We start from the raw sequence: 21304 nt of genomic DNA on the forward strand, positions 1-21304 counted from the left end.
CCCAGCAGCCCACAGCACGTTTTTGGCATTGCATTACATGCAGAGCACTTTCCCATTCCTGTAGAGTTCTTTGTGGACCTCTTTCTGTGAATGATGGGAAGTCTGCAGAGACACACGGGGTGGCAGTGCTGAATAACTGTTTGACAGGGTGCTGATGTGCTTTTGAAGCTAATCCCCTTTCCCACCAGAGTAAGCTGTGTAAAATTAAGATAATGTGGCCTGGCTTGCACTGGGCACATCACAATATTAATAAGTGAAAATGTTCTGAAGACATAAAAATTTTTATTTTGTGTCCTCTTTTATGTGCTCAGGTGTGAACTGCCATCCTCTCCTTCAAGCTGTAAAAGCTCTTCCCAAAGCAATTTTTTAAATGGTGTGGTTGAGGCTCTAATGCGTTGTCATGGAATAAGTTTCACAGACGTTGCATTTTGTGACAGAATCATCACCTAGATACAGAATAAACCTAGCGACTCTGGTTTAGTCATCTTTGTTGAAACAGGAAGATCACTAGGGACAGTGAACTCAACATGCTGTTTGTAAAGCTCTGCCCCAGGGATAAGAGCCCACCGGCCCCTTTGTAGGGGGTTCTATGTTTTAAAATCTCTTTTCCTGAAGAAGTTTACTATTAACACTTTCCAGATTCTCCTCATAATTCTGAGGCCCCATCTCTTGCTTGATACCCTATGTAGAAGGAGAACTTTTGATTGGCATCTGCCCACACTCGTTCATAGACATCAAGATACCCTTTTCATAGCAGCCAACATAGAATCTTTAGTGTAAATCTGCCCCGTGACCATTGAACTTGCCTTCGGTTTTTTTCCAAGACTCCTGTAAGGGAAAACTGCAATACCATTCACATTTTCGGGGAGTAAGAATGGTTTCCCAGTGGTGAAGACGTCTGCTGCTCTCCGGCAGGAATAGAAGTAGCATCCCACCAGCCTGGCTTCTTGGCCTGGACGTGCACAGGCTGTTTACTCAAGCTCGGAGAGTGTGGGCTGTGAATCTGATGCTCACTGCTGCAGACCAGGCTTTTGTTGGCATTTGAGTGTCTCCAGCAGCAGAAGTTCCCTTTTGTGTAAAATGTCACTGTCTCACCAGGAGAAATTTCCGTGTCTACTATTAGACCATGATTATTTCAGTTGCTCTGTGGTGACTCTGAGCTGTCCTTGGGTTGGGACCACTGGGAGGTGTTGTGATTGGGAGTGCGACTAGAAGGGTTTGACAGATTCCCTCGTTGGACATGTCCAGTGTCAGGTTTAAGAAGTCCCTCTTCCACCCTCGCCCTTCATAAGAGAGCTACTATTTCACATTATGTAAGAAATAGTCTTTTGTGGAGGCTTTTGAATTTTTTGAACAGTTTAACAAAACCCTGAGTTCTATACTTGTCCCTTATTGCTTGGATAAGTGCAGGAATGGTCCAAATCGTACTCTCCAAAGGCTCAGCAGGCCTGCTCTGTGTCCAGACAGTCCCATCTAATGAGCAGGTCTTTGTAGCATGAGCATCTCCATGGCCTGAAGCTCAGAGTCAGGGTTGGGATGGAGGGACATCATGATCATGAATTAAATGTCTAGATCCCACTGGCACCTAGAGAGGAAATTAGCACAAAGCTCTGCTGGAAGACTCAGTTCTAGGACAGGACTCTGGGTCCAGCTGGGTGCCCAGAGTATCGGTCAGGAAGCAACTGGAAAGCTCAGATAAAGGACTGCAAACGTAGCAAGGGCTCAGGCCACTTCTTGGTCCAGGTGTCTCAGGACCCTGGAACGTAGGCTCCAGTCTGTAAGCCTGTGTCAAAGCCCCACCTAGAAGTGAAGATGGAGCTCCTGAGAAGCCAAATAAGGATTGTATTGGGCACTAGGCAGAAACTAGCCCCACCAAAGGACAGGCCCTTGGGTCTAACTTGATACCTGATCCTGCCACCCCCAATTACTGGCTAAATGGATATTTTTATGTGCTTTATATCATTAAGCATGGCCTAGATCAGGATTTGTTGATAATTTAGAGCTAATTATAATAATAGCTCACACACTGAATACTTACCACATACCAGTCTAAGTACATTAGATGTATGATACCATTTTTTGTACATGATGTTTCTTAGGACATAAATACTGCCATTGTCTCCATTTTACAGCTTAGAAAGCTGAGCCACAGGGCAGGACAGCTGTTGCCCTGTATCACTCAGGAATTACGTGGGGATCCTGGACTCAAACCTGGACACTCTGGCTTCAGACTCCGGGTTATCTCCATTTTGCTAAAGTAAAAATGGCTGTGCCAGGCTCCCTGCCGGGGTTGACACACACCCTCTCTAATCCTCACCACCGGCTGCAAGGGCAGGGTTGTCCCTCCAAGGATGTCGAAGCTGAGGACACAGCCAGGACTCCCAACCAGATCAGGTCCACTCTTGCCACTATACCTTGGTCTGTCTCCATTTGACACTAAAGTTATTGAGCACGAAGTTTGTGTTGGGGCCTCTTTTCGGGAATAGGCCTTTAGGGGTCCACAGAGAGCCTCCTTTAGATTGAGCATTCCTATTCATAGAACAACCGCTGTAGAACAAAGAATAGTGGGATCAACACTAGGCTTAGGATCCAGCTGGCCCTCGGTTATGCCCCTTTACTGAACTTTACTGAGCTTGTTTCTTCTTCTGTAAAATCAAGATAATAATCTGCCTTGAGGATTAAACCTCAGTTGAAACTCTAACTGGCACTTATTTACCGTGTGACATTGACATTCAGCTAAGTTCTCTGAACCTCAGTTTCTCGAATCTAAAATGACAAATGTAGCTCAGACTTTGTAGGGTTTTGGGAACGTGTGCTATATGCTGTACAGCATGTAGTATTTGGAAAGTGATCTATAAATGTCAGCGTCCTCCTTCATGCTTTCTTTGCCAAATCCAGACTTTTAATTTTATATGTAAAATACCAAACACTGAGTAAGCACTAGATAAATGGTCACTGCTAGTAAAGTGATGATGATCGTATGTGAAGATGTCTAATGGGATATGCCTGCAAGTTTGTGTTTAAATATGAACATATACATTTGAAACATTGGGCTACATCTCTTGGTTGAATCCACCTCTGTTCAACTTTTCCATTGATAAAAATAGGCCTCATAATGCCAGCCTGGACAGGAAGTAACTAATACAATTAACTGTTTACATGCTAAATCACAACCTGGAGGCCTGTCTCTCTGTCACACTAGCAATGAATCTCTGAGGATCCTTGCCATTATGATGTTGAAGTGGGCTCCTCTGCTTGTATTTTTTGCTGGTGATTAAAAACAGGAGTAGATTTCTTCCAGAGAACTAAGCTTCTTGTTAGCCAATACAAGTATCGGGTCAGACTTAACATTTCTCTCTGTAAATTAGCAAGTTGACATTCTGGATTTTATTTTTATTTTTTATTTATTTTTATTCATTTTTAAATTTGTTTTTAAATGTCTATAAATAGCTTATAACATGGTGCCGAGTCACCCTACTCAGATTAATGAGCGTCATTGTGGACCAGGCATTATAAATGATTTGTCATTGCTATGGAGCGCTGGCCTTTTTTCAGCGGCAGAAAGCCTTTTGTGTAAGAGAAAGAGCAGGACTCTGGCTGCCCCTTGGCCCCTCCCACAGGTCGTCCCCGAACCTGACAATGCTAGGCCATCTCAGAACAGAGCAGTGCGTGTGGTGAGAGCACTGGCCTCAGCTGATTGCAATTGTAGTTCCTCTGTTTCCATGGAGACTCCTTACCTTCCCTTATCTGTTACCAGGTGTGGGCTGTTGGGGCGGGAGGGAGGAGAGGAGGAAGAAAGGGAGATGGCGCCCCCGGTGGACAGTGCGCACAAGGGCACCCAGAGCTCTTCTGAGCGAGTTAGTGCCTGTGGTGCAGGCTTCCTCCCATTCACCTCTGAGAAGTCTCAGAATCAGCCGGAAGCACTGAATCTAGATCTGGGGGGAATCCACAGTACTTATTCCCTGTTCCAGGGAGATTTCCTTCTCCATGTGCTCCTGGCCTCGAGTTCTCTGGGGCCACTTTAGAATGGGACCAGGCCGCCCTGACCTCTGGTATCAGCCTGGTCTAGCTGGCGAGTTCAGGTTTGTGAAGGGCAGTGTCATGACCCTGTGCACTGAATTTCTGGGGAGGGGTTGTAGGTCCTCTCTGAGGTTCCCCGGGCACAGAGTGAGGTATGCCTGCCTCTCTCTGTCTCTCCCCCAGGAAAACTGGCATCATTGCCACCCCTAGGTGGCAGCGCGGCACGGTGATAGTGATTTTTCAGTTCCACCATACGCCAGCTGGTTACCTTATGCACCACTGTATTAGTCTACTTGGTCAGCCATAACAAAATACTTGGAAATTTATTTTCTCAGTTTTGGAGGCTAGAAGTCCAAGATCAAGGTGTTCACAGGCTTGGCTTCTCCTGTGGCCTCTGTCCTTGGTGTGTCCTCTCCTGGCCTTTCTCTATATGCACAAACTCCTGGTGTCAGTTTCTCTTCTTATGAGAACTCCAGTGCTATCGGATTAGGCCCTCCTTATGCACTCATCTAATCCTAATGACCTCTTTAAAGGCCCTGTCTCCAAATACCACGTTGGGGGTTAGGGCTACAATATATGAATTCTGAAGGGACCCAGGCCATAACATCTACTTCATATATTGCCATATGGGTTAAGTTGATTGTATACGATATGTGAAAGAATTTGGCGCACGCACATACACACACATACTTGCCCCAGCAGCAGTCGGGAGAGCAGGCAGACAAGGAGATGGCTGTCCTAGATAATGCCTTGTTTATAATCAGCCTTTAGTGCCTGGCACATTGTGAGTGCTACACAGATGTTACCAATTATTATGACTATGCTCTTTGTGGAAGAACCTGTCAGCATAGAATGTTAGCATTTTACTTTTCCAGTAGGGTCGTCTTGCTCTGAAAAAATAGAAAAGGGAACTTTTAAGTAAATGGCACTAGTGGGCTCAGGGCCCCAAAGGGCCAGGCATCTTGTTTTCTGCTCGAGTGCTTACCATGTTGCAGGCAGTCAGGGTTTGGGGGTGGGTGCAGCAGGAGCAGCTGAGGTGCTCATTGGAGTCAGTGTAGGAACAAGCCCTGGGTCTTCCCTGTCTGCCGAGGTCATTGCCACTCTGAATAATTAATCAGGCTGATTTGCTGCTTCGGCTGGATGGAGAACTGGGTCAGGCTCCACTCTAGAGTCCCCAGGCACCTCTCTGACAGAGCCCACCAAGATGCTGGATTTGGAAAGCATTTTAGTGTTTCAAAGAAATGCAGTAGCAAATATAGCCTAAATTTCAGCCTGTGTTCATGATAGCAATCATCTATCCCCCTCCATGTAATGACTGCTAATACTAGTTCACTAAAGACTTCCCCATTGTGGAGGTGATGTCCAAGGAGGGTATTTTGAACCTTGAAAAGCCCGTGCATGTTTAGAACAGACTCTGTGAAAGTCATTTGAAGTCATAGCCTTTGCTTGCTGGCTGCTTTATTTCTTAGCAAAATACAGGCAGTCAGAAGACATGCCTCTGGGCAGAAATCAGATCTGTCATGTCTCCAATGCATAAAGTAACTGGAAAATGAAAGGGCAGAGGGCTGTTCTTAAAACTTAGGGAAACATTCTAGAACACAGGCTTTCAAATATAATAAATGTACCTGAAATGGCTATGTTATTCTGGTCACCAGTATGAAATTTAAAAAGGGTACTCTCACTGGTCATATATGGGTTGTATGATTATTAAGAAGATTCTTCTACATAGTCACATATAGCAAGAATACATGTTGTGGGGTTTTTTCCCACCTACAGGTCTCCACAGAGCAGTTCTTCGTAACTCAGGCAGCAGCCAGAATCACTATGTCCTTAGGGTCTAGGTGAGGCAGACTTCAACCCTAGTCCCACGTCCTGCGGAAGTCCATGGGTCCTCCCCAAAGTTCTGCCCTTTTTTGTGGGGGAACATATACTTTTCTCTTGGGTTGACGTCCTGTTCTCCACTCTGAGACTTTTGCCTGTTGCTTTTTCTCTGTCAAGAATCTCCCCTGGGAGGGTACACCTTTCTGCTTTAATTCCCCCAGTGATGTTAACCATCTCTTTGTAATAGGCTTCTGATGGAGCATCAACGGTGATATCAAGGGTCTTTCATTGTGTCCAGAACAGTTCCTGGTTTTTAAAACTGGGTACTGGACTCCTCATCTTTACAAGTCATTCAGGCACACCTTTCCCCCAGAGGTTGTGCTTCCCCAGGAGCTGTGCAGCCCTTTCTCACCATACCCCCCTCCCCGACTTCCCTTTCTTACTCATCTTTTCTCTTCTCCCCTAAAGTCCTGATCATGTGACCATTTCCCCATTCACTTCTCATGAAAGAACTCTGATGCCAACTAGTAAGCATTTTCTACCCCAATCCATGTACCTGAATGGATGTCTCGATAAGTGAGTATTCTGGTATCTAACCTCCTTGGAATTCTTTTAAAGTACTTTATAGTCTCAGAGCCTTTGAAAAGCTGTTGGAAACACTAGACCTTCTTCCCATAATAGGCAAACACACACACACTCAATTTTGGATATATTTTCAGTACATATAGAACTTCCCAGAGCCCATTCATGCATCTCCCAGGTCCTAAGAAGGACCCTTATCTCTTCCTGCCCCAGCTACTCAAGGTGTATCCTTAGTGACACTTGATCTCTAGTTGGAAAAACAAAACAGGATTGACTGGCTGCCTGTTAGCAGCACTCACCAATCCTGACACATTTGGCAGGGATCGGGTATCTTGAGAAAATAATGGCCAGCTTTTTTCAACCATCCTCTTTGGCCTAGGCCTTATCAATGTACTTAGCATAAGCTATCCCACTAATCATGCCAGTCCCCTGGGAGATCCATACCATTATCCTCACTGCAACAGATGAGGAAACTGAGTCTCTCCAAGATTAAGTAACTTGACTCAGATCATAGCACCAAGAAGTGGCCAACCTGGGCTTTGATCCCAGGTCAGTGACTTGGGAACCTGGGCTGTCAGCCACTATTCCTGCTGTGTGCCACTCCCCCACCCGCCCCCCCTCGCTCCCCCAACCGCCCCCCCTCGCTCCCCCGCCCTCCCAACATTCCATTGCCCTTACTCATCTTGGTTCATGTTGATGGAGCTATATGACCTTTGCTGTGGCAGCCAAATGAATATGCCATTCCAGTTTTTTGAAATACTACTCAGAGCAAAGGATTTGTTCTGTTGGGTTTTTCGATGATCTCCAGTACCTGGCATATAGTAGGTATCAGTATTTGTTAAATGAATGAATCCATCCATTCTTCAAGGCTCAGCTCAATACCACATTCTTCAGAAAGCTGTCCATAACTCCCTTTCTGTGAGTTAAACTCCTTCCATGCACTCCCAACGTGCATGTGTGCCTCTGTTCCCTTATTTCACCTTGTCGTGTTGTAGATCCCCACTTTGTGCCTACTCCATCATAAGCTGCTCCAGAGTAGAGCGCTGCCTGACTCATCTCTCTGTGTCTCCGGGAACTAATAGGCACTCAATAAATGTTTATTGACTTGAATATGCAGTTGTTATTGTGCTGCAAGATAATTAGGCTTAAGTGGTAAGTAATCCCTATAAATGGGTGTTAATTAGGATTACATTTGTAATGCTAGACCGAACTATAGTTTTTATCAGTGAACTTTCAGTTTTTTAATATCTATAGTTTAGTGTTGCTGTCTATTTTAACAACACTGTTGATGACCTTTTTGTCATCCCTCAATAGGTTATAGAGCATTATATAGTTACAATTCATGGACATTAGCTCTGAGTTAAGCACCACCCGTGGTGCTGTGCACCAGGGCTGGCTCACCTGGATAGAGGTGAGGCTCACACCCTACTCTCCCATAGCTTCAGTTCCCTTGTCTCTCCCCTCCCACACCCTACCTTAGGGTCCAGGGATGAGGCCCCCTAGTTTTCTGCCAGCATGCGTTTGTTTTGCTTGCTCTCCTTAAAGCTCTGGGGAAGGAAAAACTAAAGGCCCATGGGAAAACAAATAACGAAATAAGACAGTATCCTCAAGCCAAAGAGAAGAGAAGAGAGTGAACATTTGCTGAGGGCCTACAATGTGCCAGCCATTTTACCTTCCTCACTTTCTCTGGGTATTCTGGAAGCTCTGTGAGCCTCGTAGTATAATCATCCTTCAACTGAGTAAACTTAGATTCACGGAGGCTGAGCACCCGCTGACGGGTATGTAAGAGTTTGAACCCAGGACCATCTGGCCATAGAAATCAAAGCTCTGCACTGTGTTCTTTCTACACACATTATAGGAACAGGTTCTCTCCAGGCAGACATCTCTATTAAAATAGGACTCAGAGAAATAGAAGTTTCAAACAGGTTGTGTGTTTCCAACCGAGATATGACAACTTGATTCCAATGTGGAGGAAGAAAGAACAGATGGGAGAGAAGGAAGCCTCAGGCCAAGAACTGTCCCTTCTAATCCAGCCATGACCCTGGTCCCACTCTATGCTCATAATAAGTAATGACAGCAATAGGAGCAGCAGCAAACTCATTTATCTCAGTTGATCCTCACAACACATGATAGGCTATTGTGAGGCTGGTATTTTTAGTATCTACATTTTATGATGAGGAAATTGAGGCACAGAGAGGTTAACAAACTTGCCCAAGATCACAAATAGTAAGTGGCAGTCCTAGAATGTGAACTCAGATTTTACTTTGAGGAAAAGAGGCCATCTGTCCACAGCAGTGGTTCTCGAAATGTGGTCCCCAGATCAACAACTTCAGCATCACTTGGGAGCTAGTTAGAAATGCAGATTCTTGGACCCTACCCTGACTTACTGATTTAGAAACTGTGCGGATGGGCCCAGTTTTCTGTGTTTCACCACGGCTTTCTGGGTGGCGCGTTCACACCTACCACGATCTACAGTATCCCCTCCACATGCTAACTTTAGCTGAAATCGGTTAAACTAGATAAGTCTTTAAAATCCATACATAGAAAAGAGTTAGCATTTATCAATAATAATAAACATTTTGAATTCTTACTATCTTCTAGGTGCCATGCTAATTATTTTACCAGAATTATCTCATTTAGTCCTCACCACAGTACTATAAAGTTTAGTCCCTGTTATTATTCCCATTTTATAGATGAAGAAGCTGTGACTGAGAGACCTGAATTGACAAGTCCAAAGTTACTAGCTGAAAAATAGCAGTTATGACTTGACTCCAAATCTATCTGAGGACACAGTCCATACCATGAACCATTATTCATTTTTGCCCTTTTGTTTAAGACCTGTTGAAGAATGGACATCAATCAAAGTGCAAGTGTTTATCTTTATTTAGAAATTGGAAAATTGTTTTTAAAGGCATATTGATTAAATACTGAGCTCTTTGCATACTCCAAAACGAGTAATTATTCTCAGAGCTGATCAATAAGCATTAATCCCCATGTCGAAATGATGATGGTTATAAAACTTCCTGACCAGACGGGGGCAGCACCAAACACTGCTGGTTGCTCTTTGCTACTCAATCATTTGGGAGAATCCTTGGTGGAGCTCGTCATTCCCCATACATCCGGTTCCTTTTATTTTGGTTGGTTGGACTGGTGCTGAAGCTTTTCAAATCAGAATCTAAATTACAATAGCAGGATTGTACAAGAAAAATAGCTTAAAATAAGTTCATTGTAATATACTTAGGGCTTTTGTTTTATTTTTATCAGCATGATAAACAATATACTTAATGTGCTGTGATGGGGTTAGTTAGCCATTTGCATTTCTTAGCCAACAAAAATACCCTTGATTTTTAGTTAGCTGGTTTAGTTTTAATCCACATATTCTTGGACTCAAGGGACAAAAACCAGCCAGTATGCTTTTTTACTTTCCTTATTGTTAATAAATTCTTTTGAGTATTCACAGGCTGTAGATTTTTTAGTAGGCAAATAGAGAAAATGAGGAAAATGTGTACCGGCCTTCTAGTTTTAAGAGCATACGGCCATCCCTAGAAATGCTAGTTTCTTAGAGTTCAGTTCCAGCACCCAGGATCTCCAGGATGCTCTGCTCATAGCAGCTGCCATGACCTTGAACCCTCTTTCCACTTGGGCATATCACAACATCCTTCCCAAGCCTATTTCCTTACCAGAGGCAGAATCCATTGGAATTTTGACTAGAATTATTTATTATCCAAACCGAGACGCTCTAGAGAATAAAAGGAGCTCCTCTTATTAATCATGTTGCCAGAACAACAAACATAAACCAGAGCTGTCCTGGGGGCAGTTGAAATGTCTGGTCACAGCTAATTACAAATCCCTGTGATGATTTCCCCCTTTAATGATTCCAGTGAATTTTTGTGGCACTGTACTCATTTGCTTTTTTATTCAAATGTTCATTGAGTGTTTTCTGTGTGCTAGATTCTCTACCTGTATTGTTTTGTCCTGGTGAAAACCCTCTGAGGTAACTATTGTTATTGCTCTTTTCACAAATAAAAAAAAATAATTGGCACTTTGTAAATTATCTACCCAAGATCACAGTGCCAATAAATCTGAGAGCTAAGATTTGAATCCAGGCTCTCCCTACTCTAGAGCCATATATACTCGAAACTTTATCGACATCACCGACTGTCTTTTTGAGCTTGCTTTGTGGGCCTAGCCCCATCTGACACTGGGCCTCCAGTAAAACCTCAGGTGTAAAGCAGAGTGATTAGGAGTGGGAGCCAAAGTCAGACTGCCTGGGTTTGAATCCTAGGTCCACCACTTAATAGCCTTGTGCTTCACTGACTTCCCTCATCTATAAAATGGGTACAGTTAACTTAGTGTCAACCTCAGAGGGTTGAGATGAGGATGAAATGAGTTAATACCTTTGACATATGAAGAATTCCTTGCTTGCTGGGTCAGGTAATACAATTATCTAGTGCAAATCAATTATTCTCCAAATCAAGAGAATTTCTATTTCTTTGGGTGGGGGGCGGTTGGGGGTGGGCGGTGGAGCTGGTAGGTAACAAGATGGAAATGGCAGGCCAGGGGATAGATTATGGCATTATGATTTTACTGACTAGGGACTCTGCTGAGAACCAGCATGGCAGGGAGGGTAGTGAACTTCACAGTGTTCCCTGGAGGACACGAGAATGGGCACTTACGGGCTTAGACCCATCAAGTTGTGGGTCTTACTAAAACGGGGAAGGTGTACTATGGTGTGCACCTGTGACACATCTGGTGTGTGTACCTGGAGAAACACAGTCAGTCTGGGGCTAAGGAAGCAGAGCTGCAGAGGGGCAGGCAAACCAGCAAAGAAACGTCTCAGCTGCTGACCAGAGGCCAGGCCTCACTTGCTCACTAGCCAGCTCTGTGCCTCTGGGCACCCTCTTCACCTTGGAGCCTTTGCACTGCAGCAGATAGACATGCACACGTGAAACGGGAAGGTGACTCCCAGAACCTCTCTCCAGGTGACCGGGTCCCGAGGAGCTTTTGCAGTTGTCACAAGGACGACCTTCTCTTTTTGGTGTATTTGTAAACAGCCCATGTGCACCCTCAATGTATGGCAGCTGTGCTGCTCCCGGTGATTACACAGGTACCTCAGTACTTCCCCCTCTAGGACATGAGGATCCACATGCTTAAATAGATTGTCCTTGGTATTTTGGTGTGTGCCCCCCTCCCACCGCCCCCTGAGAAAATGCAGTTAGCAACTGGGGAAAGAGGTGTGTCCAGTCTGGACCTGGGGGCTGAGATGGGGAAGGTTGAACTAGACCACAAGTCACTTCGTCATGAACTAGGTCACTTTGGGACAGTTTGCTGCATTTCTTCATTTTTTAAAAAAATATTTATTTAAATTAGTTTCAAGTATACAGTTCATTGGTTGGACATCTCTATAGATTATAAAACAATCCCCCCAATTGCTCTATCCCTCCCCTGGCCCTCCACTTATCCAATGTATTAACCCTATCTGCATTCCCTTTGCCATGTTCCCCATCCCCGTGACCAACTATCTACTTATTTGTACTTCTTTAACCCTTCACCCCATTTTCCCAGCCCCCTTCCCTCTGTCCTCTGTCTATCACCAAATTGTCTACTATATCCATGTCTGTTTTTGATTAGTTTATTCTTTCTGTTCCTTAGATTCCTCATGTAAGTGAAATCATATGGTATTTGTCTTTCTCTGTCTGACTTATTTCACTCAGCATAATAACCACTAGGTCCATCCAAGTTGTTGCAAATGATAGGATTTCATTTTTTTTAATGGCTAAGTAATGTTCCATTGTATATATGAACCATAACTTCTTCATCCAATCATCTGTTGATGGGCATTTAGGTTACTTTCATATCTTGGCTATTGTAAATTGTGCTGCCATGAATATTGGAGTGCATAGATCTTTACGAATTATTGTTTTGGTTTTCTTTGGATAAATACCCATAAGTGCAATTGCTGGGTCAAAAGATATATCCATTTTTAATTTTTTGAGAAACCTCCAGACTATTTTCCATAGCGGCTGTACCAATTTGCAATCTCACCAACAATGTAAGAGGATTCCCTTTTCTCTACATCCTCACCAACACATGTTGTTTTTAGATTTATTGATAATAGCCATTCTGACAGGTGTGAGGTGATATCTTATTGTGGTTTTAATTTGCATTTCTCTGATGGTTAGCGACTTTGAGCATCTCTTCATATATCTGTTAGCCATCTGTATTTCCTCTTTGGAGAAATATCTGTTCAGGTCTTCTGCCCATTTTTTAATTGGATTTTTTTGTTGTTGTTGTTCAGTTGTATAAGTCCTTCAAATATTTTGTATATTTACTCCTTATCAGATGTATCATTAGCGAATGTCTTCTTCCATTCAGTCAGTTGTCTTTTTGTTTTGTTGATGATTTCCTTTGCTATACAAAAACTTTTTAGTTTGATGTAGTCCTATATGTTTATTTTTTCTTTTGTTTCCCTTGTCCAGGGAGATATATCTGAAAAGAAATTTCTGTTAGTAATATCTGAGAGATTACTGCCCATGTTTTCTTCTAGAAGTTTTATAGTTTTAGGTCTTACATTCAAGTCTTTAATCCATTTTGAATCTATTCTTGTATCTAGTGTAAGAAGGTGGTCCAGGTTTGTTTTTTTTTTTTTTGCGTGTACCTACCATGCAAAAAAACCCATACCCAACACCATTTATTAAAGAGACTGTCTTCACCCCATTGTATATATTCTTTACCTCATCCATCATATATTAAGTGAGCATATAGGCATGGGTTTATTTCTGGGCTCTCTATTCTGTTCCATTATTCAATGTATCTGTTTTTATGCCAGTACCATGCTATTTTGATTACTATAGCCTTGTAGTATAGTTTGGTATCAGGTAGTGTGATACCTCCAACTTTGTTCTTCTTTCTCAAGAGTACCGTGGCTATTTGGGGTTTTTTTATGGCTCCATATAAATTTTAGGATCATTTGTTCTAGCTCTCTGAAAAATGCATTTCTTCATTTTATTATGAAGTTCACTTTAGGAAACTTTATGAGATGCTTTTGGAGAGTCAGCCTCTTGGCTCCCATGGAAATGTAGCATCTTGTCTGCCCCTCCTTTCATGGGAAGGTGGTCTCTTCAACTGATGTGCAGCTAGGAGGGACCCCAGGCCACAGAGCGGGGTGAGAGACCCCAGTTCCAGCCACCTGTCAACCCTGGCAGTGGACAGCAGGGAAGATGCTATAGCTTAATTGCCATTACATGTCCCAGGAATTTCTTTTTTATACATCTTTGGATTTTTTACTTGTAATATGCATATAATACTTTTTATATTTAAAAAAATTGAGTAACAGCATTAAAAAGGAAGACAAGGAACATGATCTCAAATAAAATATCTGTAAATGATAAAAGAATAAATAGAACTTGTGCTTTAAGATATCTCACAAATTTGTCCATTCTGTAGGTTTCTCAGGATTTGGTGCTAATAACAAATGCTAGAGGACCTGAGATCTGTTAGCGTGAAAGCACGTTCTCCCCACCCCCGTCCCATTTTCCTTCATGTCTGGGTATTAGAGAATGTATTTGCTTTATTGTTTTTGAAACAGATGCCTAACATGGATTTAATTCATTCTCTCTCCTATTATCGTTTTATAAGTGCAAGTAACAGATCTTGTGGATATTAAATTTCTTCCTATAGAAAAACTGCCTTTTAATAAATAAAGGAGCTAAGAAATTTTAATGTCTGTTAGCCCTTTGATTTTTCTTTTAGTAATCTGCTCTAAGAAAAAAATCTGAACACACATACAGAAAGTTAGGCAAGAAGATATTTATCACTGTGCTTTTTAATAGCAAAAAAAGTCACAATTTAATTTTCCAATAATAGAGGATTAGATGATTGAACATTGATGACCAAACATTATGTAGCAATTAAATACTCATTAGGTATACCTCGTAGAGGATTTTAAATTGATACAGATTGACCTGTGACCAAAGAGTAATTTCATGTTCTCTGACTTTGTCTTCTAGTGTTTTGCGGTGCGCTCTCTGGGGTGGGTAGAAATGGCAGAGGAGGACCTCGCTCCTGGTAAAAGTAGCGTTGCTGTCAACAACTGCATCAGGCAGCTTTCTTACTGCAAAAATGACATCCGGGATACAGTCGGTATTTGGGGAGAGGTAAGTAACACGTGGAAATAATTAATGGCAGACTTGGTTACATTCCTCTGTGCTTCAGGAAATCCAAGAGCTCTGTGGGATGTGGTAGTGCAGGGCACTGCAGGTATTTATCAGGTGCATTTTGCCATAAAGGCAGGTAGCATAGGCAGGATGCATCCTGTGATCTACCTATTAGTGCTGCCAGGTTCCAGTGAGGACTGGGGCCCTGGGAGAGAATGTTGCTGAGTGTCTAAGTGACAGGGCCTAACTTCGTATCATATCTCTGAATCCCCAGGGATCCGTAGATGGACTTCAGGGCAGGGGTCCCCAACCCCTGGGCCACGAACCGGTACCAATCTGTGGCCTGTTAAGAACTGGGCCACACAGCAGGTGGTGAATGGTGAGCGAGGGAACAAAACATCATCTGTATGTGCATCCACTCTCCAGTGCTAGCATCACCACCTCAGCTCCACCTCAGATCATCAGACATTAGATTCTCATAGGACCACTGGTTCCTGGTGCCAAAAAGGTTGGGGACGCTGCTTTAGGGCACAGAAACCCCTTAAACTTGCATTCAGAATTGTTTGTGCCAGGATATAAGAGCAGTTTTCCAGGAAGAAGACCCACAGCTCTCTCAAAGTATATCCTCAAAGTGGAATGTGACCCCCACATGTACACACAAAAATGTTGATGTCCTGCTCTGAAAGTTGTCAGATTTTTCTTTTATAACATGTTCTTCACTTAAAATCTGAAAATCAACATGATGTGTACATTTTGGAATCAATATGTATACAATCTTTCTCACTTTGAACAAAGTAATTCCATTTTGAAATGTTAGTTGAGATAACTTCAGAAAGTAATACATTAAAATACCAAATTTGCATAAAAATCACGTGAATTAGGAAAAACCATATTCCTACCATGCTCTTGGACCTGGAGAACAAGCATCTTGGGAGCGTCTGGGACAGTGCTACAAGAATCCACCGCCCTCGATCCCTCACCAGTTAACAGGGCCTCTGTTGCCTTTGTGAGGACCAGCGTGGTTTCTAATATCTTATCATCAGCCTGAAGGAAGTGTATCACTCAGCTCAGAGAAAGGAGTCTTGACCTTCTTATGGATCACATCCTGAAGAGCATGTTTAACATAACAGGTAACAGTGTCAGCCAAAACAAGCCTGTCAGAGTCTAAGAGTACCTGGGAGGTGTTTTCCGTAAGCCCCTGCACAGAAGGGGGGTGGGGATTACCCAGTGGGTGTCAAATGGGGAGCCACTCCCTACTGGGTCTGGCTGAAGATCACCCTTCAGCTGCATTCAGTGCTCGATTCCTGGTGGGAAGGAACACAGAGAAGAAGAAGGCATCGAAAATCCTCAGACAGCTCTGAGTTATCCCAGAGCACAGCACCCGGTTGGCCCCGGCGGACTCGGGCCCTGCCCCACTCCCGGTTCCCACCTCTCCATGGCTCTGTGATCGTGCAGCTCCTGAGCACTGCTGCCTGGCAACTCTCAATTAAAGACTGGAGGAAAGAAGCTTGGACTTTAATGGAAGGGCGGAGTACGGATGGCAGCCCATCACCACAGCTCGGCTCTTCATCTTGGCTCTGCCAACTGTTGCTCTGCCACTGACCAGTTACCTGGCTTCTGTGAGGTGCTGGGCAACTGAATTCCTCTAGGACCTGCAACTCAATCACGGTTAGACTGCAACCTGATTAATTAAGAATTGGCTCTTTGCCCAGGGTCTGGACATGGACACAGCTATGACCTTGAAGTGTACACAGACAAAAGCCCTATCCCACAGCAGATGGAATGAGCTACCATTCCCCAACAAAGACATTTGGGGGTGCTATAGGTCTGAGGTGGTGAGTAGCCTGTTGCTCCAGGCTCTGTGGAGTCTGTGCAGTACAACAGCCTGTACAAGCTGCATTTTCTGCCAGGGCTCTTATCTGGAAATAGCTTTCCTACCTTTTGGCAACACTTCAGATCCTGCTGCATCTCAGCCATAGACTTTCAGCTTAAACACTGGCCAGCAGAAGCACTGAAAAACCCATGTCTGCCACTTGAGCAGCAGAGCTTGTGTTCCCTCTGAGAACCTGGGATGGGAACCTGAAACAGAACACAGAGTAATTTTATGTATCCTGCTTTGGAATTGAAGGCCCACCAAGAAGACTCACTGTTCTGCCCAGCTAGACCTCCCTGGTTTCAACACCACAGCATCAGGGTTGACCATGACCTTCAGGAGACACAGTCTTCCTGTTGTACAGCAAAGTTTAATAATGTCTTTAAATTATCCTTGAGGAATTCCTCAAGCAAGAGGAATAAAGTTGTGTAAGTCTAGCATTCCTACTGTCAAAGAGCCAATATGTGTGGGGAGACAGAAGACCAAAAACTAAGTATTGGTGTAAGAGATGAGAAACCTTGGCTTCCCCCTACGTTGGTGTTAACACAACACCTATGTAGCTGAAGGCATCACAGGTTCTGTGTCAGACCTTGAACAAGTGATTTAACCTTTTAGCCTTGGTTTCCCCATCTGCTAATTGGAAATAATAACAAATCAAGCTCTCAGGGCAAGCTGGAGAGTTCACGAGCCAGTGTACCCTGAGCACGTGGCGTGATATCTAAGATGCGATAAAGTTACATCAATGTTAGCTATAGTAGTACCGAGAAATGTCACAAAGCTGTTCTACTATCTGCCAGCCACATCACACAGACACAAAGTGGTTGAGAAGTTAAGAAGAGACGGACGTTGTTATGGGTCTGGAAAGGCTGACCGGAGGATGCCCAGTGCGGACTGGCTGGGGGTGAAGGAACGGGGAGAGAGTTGCTATGAGAGAATGCCAGGCATGGAGTTGGTAAATGGCCAGATTCTCCAGCGAACCTGCCATTACCCTTTTTCCTTAAAGATTCAGAAGTGTAAATAAAAATAAGAGCTAGCTAGAAGGCAGGCTAGGGACACTTTTTAGAGGACTTGGAGAGGAAGAGAGAAATTGGGTATGTGAGGAAAATATGAAAGATTTATGAAGATTTTAGTTAGGAGAGACCCCACCTCTCTTAGAAAAACAAATTATAGATCCAAAGGGTGGCTCCTTTTGATCATTGAAATGACATCCCTAGATATCCACAAACTGGAAGGTGTGTAGCTTCATGCGGAAGATAACATGTATTCTTATTGAATCCAGGGGAAAGACATGTACCTCATTCTGGAGAACGACATGCTCAGCCTGGTGGACCCCATGGACCGCACTGTGCTCCACTCACAGCCCATCGTGAGCATCCGAGTGTGGGGCGTGGGCCGTGACAATGGCCGGTGAGTGCCCTGGGGTGATGTGAGGGTCGCTTGTCACCTCACCAGGTGCCCCAGTTTTAGCTCAATACTCAAGTATGGTCTCGCTGTTACTGCACTTCACTGAATGTGAAACTTGACAGTAGACTGTTTTTAGAAATGTAAAACCTAAAACACATTTCTGTTTGCCTGCCTCGTAAACCCTGCACACTACTTCCCTTTCTGATGCGTGCACCTCAAAGTTTTTGTCAGCTCTGGATCCTGCCTTGAAGTCTGCATATTTCTCTTCCTGCTCCTCTTCATCTAAGTTCTCAATTCACCCAGGCTGTCTGAGCCCCCACCTCTCGCCCCCTCTTCTCTGCAGTCCGTTTTAATCCTCCATTTCATTCAATTGAGTCTCAGCCATTTCAGGTTGCCTACTACTGGTATTTTCCTCGTAGAGGGCTTATGTGAAGGGAAGGGTTATATAACCTTCAGTCACAATCTTTAGATCATTAAGTCATCATGATCAGGAACTTTAGTGGTTTGAACTCTTTTAACACCTGAAACATTTGATCATATCAGAATTCTATTCAATACATATTTTTCTGAAATTCTGTTGAGAATTTGTTATTTACAGAAGTGCTTCTTAGATGTGTTGTGAATTTTCTGTTCTCCAGGATGACTGAAAACAAGGAAGTTCTGATTTTCAAATATATGTCTTAACTAAAAAAGTGAGTTATCACAGATATCGCCCTTGGATATCATTAAGTAATTAGGCTACATTAAATGTATTAACTCTTAAATTATAGTCGACCCTTGAACAACACAGGTTTGAACTGCCTGGGTTTGCATATGAGTGGCCCCTAGCCATTCCAACCCATGGTGTTCAAAGGTTGACTACATTTTCTGTCCATGGCTGGGAATCTGAATATGTGAGGGCCAATTTAAGTTATACATGGATTTTTGACTGCTAGGGTGATCGGCGCCCCTAGCCCCCACATTCTTCAAGGGCCAACTATATAATTTCTTTGACGATTCTCAAGGCACCTGAGGATGTGCTAGCATTTAGGGATGAGCTATAGGATGATTGGTTACTACTTTGTTTAGAATGGACAAGAGCATTACAAAAGTGAGTGAAAATCCCAGTGACAGAGATGGCTCTTCTTGTTCCATTCTTGGACATGCTGGTTTATTGGGTTATGTGGTCCTCTCTGGAGGGCTCTGCCTTGGCTTATGTCAGCTCTAACAAGACAGGGCATCAGTGATTCAGTTCCAAGTCCTAAGCCAGATAGGAAATCGATGTCAGTTAAAGGAACAAGTATTTTTGCTGGAACCAGACTGGAGTAATGGTTAGCATAAGAGCTGCTAATTGATTAAACCTTCCTGGGAACACAGTTGTGTCTTTGACCTTTTGTAAGAGTGTTGAATGGTGACACCTGGACTAGGTGCTTGGGGAAAATGAATGGATAGATTACTGGTACACACTCGTCATTCGCTTGCTTGGCAGAGCTGTAGCTCTGGAGTTGATGTGTTGAAATGAATTGGTTAATTTTACTAGGAAACTACCTGATGGTGTTTGCTCATTAAAAATGTTTAGCCTTGATGGAGGGTATAAGATGCTTACTTGATCCTTCTCTGATTCTTGTCCTTCAAGTTTGTTTTAAAGTCAGGAGCCAAGGTGAAGATCATTATATACATATACAACTAGTTAAGTTGTAAGTGAATTTCACCGATGAGGTTTTCAGCCTACCCCAGCTTTTTAAAGTGAGGCCGAATGCTGCATGTTCAGGGAGAAAAAAACTGTTCAAACTCCAGCTGACAAAACGATTCAAGCTCTGAGCCTCAGTTTCGCTTATCTGTGAAATGGGGATTATAATAAGGACTACAAAGCATATGTATACATGCCTGAGTGTATGTTTACTAATTGGCATAGTGATGGGTACATGGTGAATGTTTAATGAATATTAGCTCTTGATTTGTTAAAGCGGCAGACAGTAGCGAATACTATTTACGTGATTTTCTTTCAAAGACAGGGTTGGGGTGTGGGAGAGGGCCAGACCTCAGGGAGGTTTCAAGAATCAGTTGATACAAAGGTCAAGAAGCTGTTCCAGACACTATGAGTTCAGTTGTCCTACAAAGAAAGAAGAACCCCCCCTCACACCCCCTGCCCCCCAATGACGTACGTCTGTGTAAATTAGGTTATATTACCTTGGTTATGTTTTTGAAAAGCGGGCAATGTTATCCCTGTCTTAAACTTCTTTTTCTTACTCAGTGTTGGCAGATAAGTGTAACTTAGAAATTCATACAGGGTTCCACGTCAGCTGTCAGGACCTCAGCAAGCTCATGGAGTAATTGGGGGCCCTTGAGCTGGATTGCTTTTGGAAGCAGTAAATTAAAAAGTAGGTTTGCCAGTGAAAGGTTCTATTTCTTCCCATTGGTCCCCTGAGTTTTCATTCCCTTAAAGAAGGAGCTTTTGTATTCCTGCCTTTAAAAAAAAAAAAAAAAAAGGAAGAAAAAAAACTTTCTTTTGCTTTTGATTCTTTTTTTTTTTTAACAGCAATTTACAAGAGCTTTACATGAATAAAACATAAGTGTTTCATTTTGCTTGTGAAACCAAGCCTATTTTACATTCCCTTTTGTAACTTCCCTTGCTGAGAAAATGGAACCTCTTAGGAGATTTCTTGATGTGGTTCAAATGAAGAATAAACGCGTGTATACCAGAGGCTTGAAGGGTACACCATCTTTCTTGAAATTCAGAGTGCTTCGCTAAGCCATGTAATTTCAGAATTTATAAAGTTATTGAGGTTTAGTATTTTCTTAAGGCTTTCAAATGGTTTTGATTTACTCTGAAGAAATTCCTTACTGAGTAAGTTTACTTTGAGTGAAGAGGCGATCTAGCCCTACATTGATCCCCAAGATTAATCTGGAGAAACCTTTTATTAAGAAGGAGTTGCAGTCACATCAGACTGCAACTGGGGGGTATTATTTCTTGCTTGATGGAACTGAAGTTTTTGTTTTGTTCCTAAGGGCATTTACATTATGGCAGGCCAAGGGCAGCTACCTCTTCTCTCCCTAGGCTATTCTGAACTTTGGTTCCTTTTGATCACAGTGAGATGCAAGTGAAGGCTCTCAGACCTGGAGATTGGTAAAAGGGATTTTCAGATCCTTGTATTTCCAATCAAAGGCAGCGCTGGGGAGCACCCAGATTGACCTGCTCCACCCTGCCCTCTTGGAAAGGAGGCTGTCCTTCTAGGTATAAATGGCTCTGGGCTTTAGAGCCAGCGTTTTTCCCCCAGTGGTGGGAGCAGAGGCTATAGTGCCACCTCTCATCTTGCCTCTGGGGCCTGCCAGGCTGCCTTTCCAGGATGGCGTAGAGGGATTTCAGGAGCCTGTTTCAGGAGCCCATGACTCCTGGCCACTCCTGGCAGTGGTTCTCTTTTTACTTTCGGGGGCTCTGGGAAGAACGTCCTCCCTGTGCTTTATAGAG

At 43.4% G+C, this 21304-nt stretch overlaps 1 protein-coding gene across 24 annotated transcripts in view; it reads left to right on the plus strand.

Moving 5' to 3' along the window:
* APBB2 (amyloid beta precursor protein binding family B member 2) overlaps nt 1-21304 on the plus strand; it is a 328869-nt gene that overhangs the window by 246064 nt on the left and 61501 nt on the right. For all 24 annotated transcript variants that reach the window (XM_036228008.1, XM_036227996.1, XM_036227999.1 and 21 more), the window contains 2 exons: nt 14433-14579; nt 17732-17859. In XM_036228008.1, the coding sequence (XP_036083901.1) occupies nt 14433-14579; nt 17732-17859 (275 nt within the window). The remainder of the gene's footprint in view (nt 1-14432; nt 14580-17731; nt 17860-21304) is intronic.

This window comes from Rousettus aegyptiacus, unplaced genomic scaffold (genome assembly GCF_014176215.1).
Source record: "Rousettus aegyptiacus isolate mRouAeg1 unplaced genomic scaffold, mRouAeg1.p scaffold_m13_p_10, whole genome shotgun sequence".
In the NCBI taxonomy this organism is placed as follows: domain Eukaryota; kingdom Metazoa; phylum Chordata; class Mammalia; order Chiroptera; family Pteropodidae; genus Rousettus; species Rousettus aegyptiacus.